This window comes from Panthera tigris, chromosome C2, assembly GCF_018350195.1.
Source record: "Panthera tigris isolate Pti1 chromosome C2, P.tigris_Pti1_mat1.1, whole genome shotgun sequence".
Taxonomy (NCBI): domain Eukaryota; kingdom Metazoa; phylum Chordata; class Mammalia; order Carnivora; family Felidae; genus Panthera; species Panthera tigris.
This window is the reverse complement of record NC_056668.1, coordinates 14,404,545-14,411,461: the sequence shown is the minus strand read 5'-3', so window position 1 is coordinate 14,411,461 and position 6,917 is coordinate 14,404,545. Positions and strand designations below refer to the sequence as shown.

The window sequence follows — 6,917 nt, the reverse complement described above, 5'->3', positions numbered from 1 at the left end:
GTGTCAGAATTGAGTTAAACTGTAAAATATCCAGCCTGTGTTGGAGAATTGCTTGTTAGTGTGGGAAACCTTCCCCTCCACACATACACCCACATGTTGAAGTTGGTGATCACAACCGTTCATGTGCCTACTAGACTTGCGGGTATCTTTTGTGAAATGATTGTTCAAGCCTTTTATAAATTTTTTAAATTATCAAATTTTTACTTATTGAGTTTCTAAGTTATCTAATGTATGCCAGTGCCACATAAATGCATGTCAAATATTTTTTTCCCAGTCTATGACAGATCTTTTCAAATTTTTTATGGTGTCTTCTCATAAACAGAAATTTAGAAACCGCCACCGTTTTTCTTCCTCAAGATTTTCTTGGTTATTTAGGGTTTGTTTGTTTTTTCACATTTCTAGATAAATTTTAGAATCACCTTCTAATGTCTATAACATTTCTCCTTGGATATTTTAATTGCACTGAATTTATAAATCAAATTTGTCAGAACTGTAGATAAGGAGGATTCTTCCAAATCACAATTTTGACAGATCTTTCCTTATATTTAGACCTTCTTTAAGCTCTAAGTAGTGTTTTAAAGGTTACTAGGAATTGGACATTTTTGTTGGATTTATTAATAGATGGGCAATCACAAAGGTTTGCATTGTCAGATTCTCACGATGAGTTTGCAGAATGAGTTTGCATTAATGAGTTTGCAGAATGCTGCTTACCACAACAAAACAATTTTTCCTTTCCAAGTGAGGAAAACTAATGGAATAAAGATTCAGTTAACATGGGCTAAATAAGATTTAGGGTGGGGGGCCTAGGTGGCTCAGTCAGTTGAATCTGATTCTTGATTTCTGCTCAAGTCTTAAACTCAGGGTTCCTGAAATTGAGCCCCACCCCATGCAGGACTTTGTGTTGACAGCTTGGAGTCTGCTCAGAATTTTCTCCCTCTCTCTCTACCTCTCCCCTGCTCTCTCTCTCTCTGTCTCAAAATAAATAAACCTCAAAAAAGTTTTTAAATAAGATATAAGGTATGTAAGATCTCAACTTTGCTACTCACATGGGCTTCATCTGGCTACATAGCTAACTTCCAATCTTTCACAGAACAGTAGAGCATTTGGGGTTTATTTATAGTAATCTACCTAGGTAAGCCAGGTATACACTGCGAAAAGCACTCCTAGCACCGTCATCTACTGGACAGAACAATCCATTCAAAACCCTCCTCCATTCATTTTCATTTTTAGCCACTAAACTCCATGAGTCTAGAGGCCATGCCTTACTTACCTCTTAGGAGAAGATGTGAGAGATTTCCCATTAATCCTTTCCTCTCCACTGTGTATTTAAGGTTTTGATGCTGCTGGAAATTCCATTGATTTTTAAATTTGGTTTCTAGTGCTTCATAAGTAGAAATGCAATGAATTTTTACAAATTAAATATACCGGGGAAATAATAAATGTCTTATAAATTAAACATTTTCCAATGATTATTACTCTTATTATTACTACTGCTCTCATTAATATTGTTGCCTAGTGGTAACTGTTAGGAACAACAGGACAATATTGAATAGAAGTGATGGAGGAAGAAATTCTTCCCAAGCTCAGGAAGAAAGCATTTAGTATTTTGTCAACAAGTAGCATATTGATTGTAAGTGTTATCTTTTTTGTTGTTGTTTTTTAGATGCGTTTTATCTATTTCTGGTTTCTGTTCCAGCATGCAAAGCACTGGAAATCATCACTTCCCTCTTTAGAACAAAAAGAGCAAGGGGAAAAAAAAAAAAACAAAAATTAATGACTTCCATTGGACCCACCAGGTAACTGAAGTTCAGAACAAATCGCCTCCTTGAGTCTGGACAGATCTTAGAATCACAACTTAGATCTGCTTACCTGGGACAGAAGCCCCTGTCATCACAGACTGCAGGAAGAGCTTGCATGAGAATTTTAAGAAATTGCCAATCAGGTGAAAAATAATAAATTCTTAGGTCTAAGGGACCAAGGTGTTAAGGGGATTGCTACACTTTACTGGGCTTTATCTCCAAATTTCCTTCGGTTTTCATGACAAAGATCCAAGAAAGATCCCATTATGGCTCTAGAAGGGAAAGAAAAGAGTAATCAGTATGAAATACATCCAAAACCTCCTCCATAACAAAAACTAATGCACCAGAGAAAAGGGAATTACTTCCACTCCAACCCCTTTCAGCCTCTCTATCTCATCTAAAAGTGGGAAAAACCCAAAGTCTACAGGGGTCGGGACTTAATTAAATATACAGGGAGCCCTACATCCAAGGAAGACAGTAAGGGCTGTACCAACTGAAGAAACAATTGTGAATATCAACCTTGAGACACTATCCACTAAGAGACAGAGATTTAATTCTAAGATTATAGAATGACTCTTTTGCCTAAATCTTATCATGATTCCAATGGTGCTCCAGGATAATAGTGGATTATAGCAGAAAAAGCCGCAAGACACAGACTCCTTTTGAAGAAAACTACTTAGGAAAGTCTTCAGTCAAAAGGAAGCAAACCTGTAGCTCCTACAGCTATAACAAACATTTAACACAGCCCTACTCCCAACCACATCAACATAAATTCTCACACTAAAGGCTTTGCCTCTGTCCCAAGTATCTAATAAAACACGGTTGACTTTCAACAACAGCAAAAAAGTACAAGGGATGTCAAAAGGCACAGAAAAACACACGCAGAAGAGAAAATCATCAGAACTAGACTCAAATATAACAAGGACATTGAAACTAACAGTCTGGGAATTTAAAATAATCTATGGATATGACATAATGCTTTTCCATTTACTCTGTTAATATATTGGCATATGTTTCTAATTTTCTAATGGTAAACTTTTCTCGTACTCTTCAAATAAAACTCATTTGCCCATGATGTATTGTCTATTTCATATGTTGTTATATTAAATTTGCTTCTATAGTCTAAAGAATTGTACATATATGTTAGCGAGAAACACTGGTCTGTAATTTTCTCTGCTGATGATAATATTTTTTATTTTGAGATATTGCTAGCTTCAAAAAAAAAAAAGTAGGGAAGTGTTTCCTTTTTTCTTATTCTTTGGAAGAGAAAGTGTTTAGAATTTACCAGTAAAACCATCTAGGTTGAAACTGGCATTTTTGACAAGATTTTTAATTGTGAATTCAATTTATATGCGAGATATAGAACTCTTCAGATGTTTTTCCTTCTTGGGTCATTTTTCCTAAATTTAATTTAATATGATAATGTATATTATAGGCCATGATAAATGGTTTTCACCTTTATTTTATGAAATATTTTCAAAGTATCCAAAAGAAAGAAGAATAAATATTACAACAAATATCATATACCTAACTCCTAGACTTACCAATTGTTAATATGTTGATAAAATTCCTTCATGTTTATTGTCTCAAGTATTCTCAAATAATTTGCATGCAAACTAAAGTATTTCCTTATTATTTTGCTTTAGGATTAACAAGATAATTTCCAAGGCGAAATGAATTTCAAAAGTGAACCTAAGTTTGAATATCATGACAGAACCTCTTTAACCCAACGAGATAGAATTCTTACCTTCTGGTAGGGAAGAAAAGGTAGATATTGAAGATGATGAGAAAGGAGATAAGATGAAGGAGAAGAGATAGTCACGAAATAAGTATATTGGTAAATTTCTTAGATGGAAGAAGCAAATGTTGCCATAGTTGATGATTATATTAGTGCACGGCAGCAAATTTACTGTGATTAAAAAAAGAAAGAAGGAAAACAAAACTGAAGCTCCAAACACGTTTACTCTGTCAGAAAAAGATTATTATAGATACCAGATATAGAAAGGCAAAGCCTGGGGCGCCTGGGTGGCTCAGTCCGTTAAGCCTCCGACTTCAGCTCAGGTCATGATCTCACGGTCCGTGAGTTCAAACCCCGCGTCGGGCTCTGGGCTGATGGCTCAGAGCCTGGAGCCTGCTTCGGATTCTGTGTCTCCCTCTCTCTCTGCCCCTCCCCCGTTCATGCTCTGTCTCTGTCTCAAAAATAAATAAATGTTAAAAAAAAAATTTTTTTTAGAAAGGCAAAGCCTGGCTAGGGTACAATGACTCTCCATCCTACACAGAAGGGGATCCTTGAAGAGCATTACTAATGAAACATCTGCTGAATCAAGTTTTCATCACATTATTGTCAGAAACCAGGGGGTCCAGATAACAGTTTAAGTCTCAAGACAGGATAAACAAAGTACGAGGTTATGAAATACAATTTTCTGGGTGAATCAGAGACAAGCGCACAAATTGTAAATTTTCAAGTATTTATTCAGTAGAAGCCAGAAGACCAGTATCTTCCATAGTAACAGGGACGACAGCAGCCATATCCGCAGGCTCCCCAGCCACAGCCGCAGCCCAGGCCGCCGAAGCCTCCACAGCCGTAGCCCAGGCCTCTGTAGTAGCTGCCGTAGTAGCTCATGGTGTCAGGGTGGTGAGTGTGGCTCGGTATCGTGGGGCGGTTTTGTGACTGTGACAGCACAGGGACATTTATATATATACGCTGAGGGGTGTACAAGGCCACACCTCTGAATGTCATATGATAGAACACATTACTTGGAAACTATGTCAACCATCTTGTTTCCTAACACCCAACAGTGTCTTCCGCTTGTTTGTGTCACTTAGTTATTTAAAAGTTATGCAACAGGCCTGATTTTCTGCTTCATTTGAATGCCTAGAGAAACATTGGACTGTTAATAAGACGCTATTGTGTTTATAACCGCCATACTCTGGGTTTCTTGGCTTCCCCTCCCGTCAGCAAATCTCTGTAGCTTCAGGCATTTTTCAACTCGGCGTCACAGGAGATTGCATTTTTTCTCCTTTGACAATTGTATCTTTTCCTCTAATTGTATCTTTTCCTTTGACAATTCATGCCTGTTGACTCTTTTCTAAGCCAAGGGTGTCTTCTTTACCAAGAATTCACATAAAGTGAACCAGAATCGTTCCCTGAAATACTAGTCCTGTGACAATGACAATCAACCGTGATGTACATCTAAATACAATGTGCTTTTAAAGTCAGCTGAGACCCAGGTTTCCTGGTGCAAGGATGATATTTAATTTTTAGAACAGCCACAAACTGGGAGTCAAAAGAATGCCTCAAGCGTTATGTCTCACGTTAGAGTAAGCCTGCCTGGTAGATTCCGCTGAAGACTGAATAAAAAAAAAGAGTTCCTGCTGATTATTATAAATAGCTCTCTGCCCAGGAATACATTCTTATTTCAGGATCTGAATTCCATATTATCATGGGACCATAAGATTTCAGAATTCAAAGAGACTTGGGGCACCGTTGATGTCAGTGTCCTTTATTGATTTGTTTTCTTAACCAATGAGAAATTACAAGTCAGACAACAGAGTTATGCAACAATGATTTTTTTTTTTTTTTTTTTAATTATTGAAGCATGGTCAACACACAATGCTACATTAATTTCAGGGTCCAACATAGTGACTCCACAAGTCTGTACGTTATATATGTTCCCCCACAAGTGTAGCTACAGTCTGCCCCCATATAACTCTCACAATACAGTGACCGTATTCCCTGTGATGAGCCTGTTGTCCTCATGCCTTATTCATTCCATAACTGGAAGCCTGTATCTCCCACTCCTCTTTCCCCATTGTGCCCATTGCCCACCCCTCCCCTCTGGCAACCACCAGTTTGTTCTCTGTGTATGTGTCTGTCTCTGCTTTTTTCTTTGTTTGTTCATTTGTTTTGTTTTTGAGATTCCACATGTAAGTGAAATCACACGGTGTTCATCTCTGTCTGACTTATTTCACTTAACGGAATGCCCTCTTGGTCCATCCACATTGTTGCAAATGGCAAGACCTCATTCTTTTTTATGACGGAGTAATATTCCATCGTATTATATATACCGCATCTTTAACCCTAAGTGCTCCAATTCAACCTTAGTTTGTCAGATAAATTTGAAATTGAGGCTATGCTTGCAGGTGAGGGAGTTGAATCTCCCAGGTGCAGAGCTGCCTCATATTTGTGGTTTATTGTTTATTCCCACTATTATTAGAATAAATGCAAGTGACATGAAACCAATTAGCACGTTTATGTAGTTAGTTCTTCTGAAAAAAATGCTCAAAATATTCAAATATCAGAAAGTGTATAGATGATTTTTGGACTTCATTTAAGCTTATTACGCTTGCTCCCTCTACTAGTTTATTAATAGTACAATGTGATTAAATGGCTTATTATTTCCATACTGATGGAGCTTTGCAATGTACCAATTGAAGAGAATTATTAATGGTAAAGAACTGCTCTTTTTGGGTCTGTTTACACTAGCAGAATTTGGTTTAATAAAATTTAAGGAAAAATATTTTTTTTAATTTTTTTATCGTTTATTTTTGAGAGAAAGAGACAGAACGTGAACAGAACAGGGGGAGAGAGAGAGGAAGACCCAGAATCCAAAGCAGGCTCCAGGCTCTGAGCTGTCAGCACAGAGGCCAATGCGGGGCTTGAACTCACGAACCGTGAGATCATGACCTGAGCCGAAGCTGGAGGCTAACCGACTAAGCCAGGCGCCCCTAATTTAAGGTAAAATTTTTAAAAATCTATTATCTTCAATCCTGTCATAACCCAGATAAAGCCAGGTATTTGCCTTGTAAAGGACATCAGTAATAGAAGATGTCACAAGGTTCAACCTAGGAACTACCTCCTGTGTTCTGCTTTATTTAAGTCCTAAAGGAGGAGCCTACTTCTAGCCTTAAACTGTATTTGTACATGAAACACCAAGTGATCTGTCTTTTCGTCTTATCCTCAGCCTACACCGCTTCCCACCCAGCACAGAAAGGACCAGACTCTCACAACCACCTAGGACTCATGCTGGTTGTCGAAGAAAAGAAACTTTCTTCCCATCTTTTATCGCTCCAAGATACCTCTGTATTCACATCTCAAGATTTTGCCAAGTATCAGTG

The 6,917-nt window shown here is 37.7% G+C and overlaps 1 protein-coding gene across 1 annotated transcript; it reads right to left on the bottom strand.

Moving 5' to 3' along the window:
* Positions 1-4,272: 4,272 nt before the first annotated feature.
* LOC102950421 (keratin-associated protein 19-7-like) lies at positions 4,273-4,422 on the bottom strand. Its single transcript, XM_007075068.2, has one exon. It carries the CDS (start codon positions 4,420-4,422, stop codon positions 4,273-4,275), a length of 150 nt encoding a protein of 49 aa, XP_007075130.2.
* Between the last annotated feature and the right edge of the window lie 2,495 nt (positions 4,423-6,917).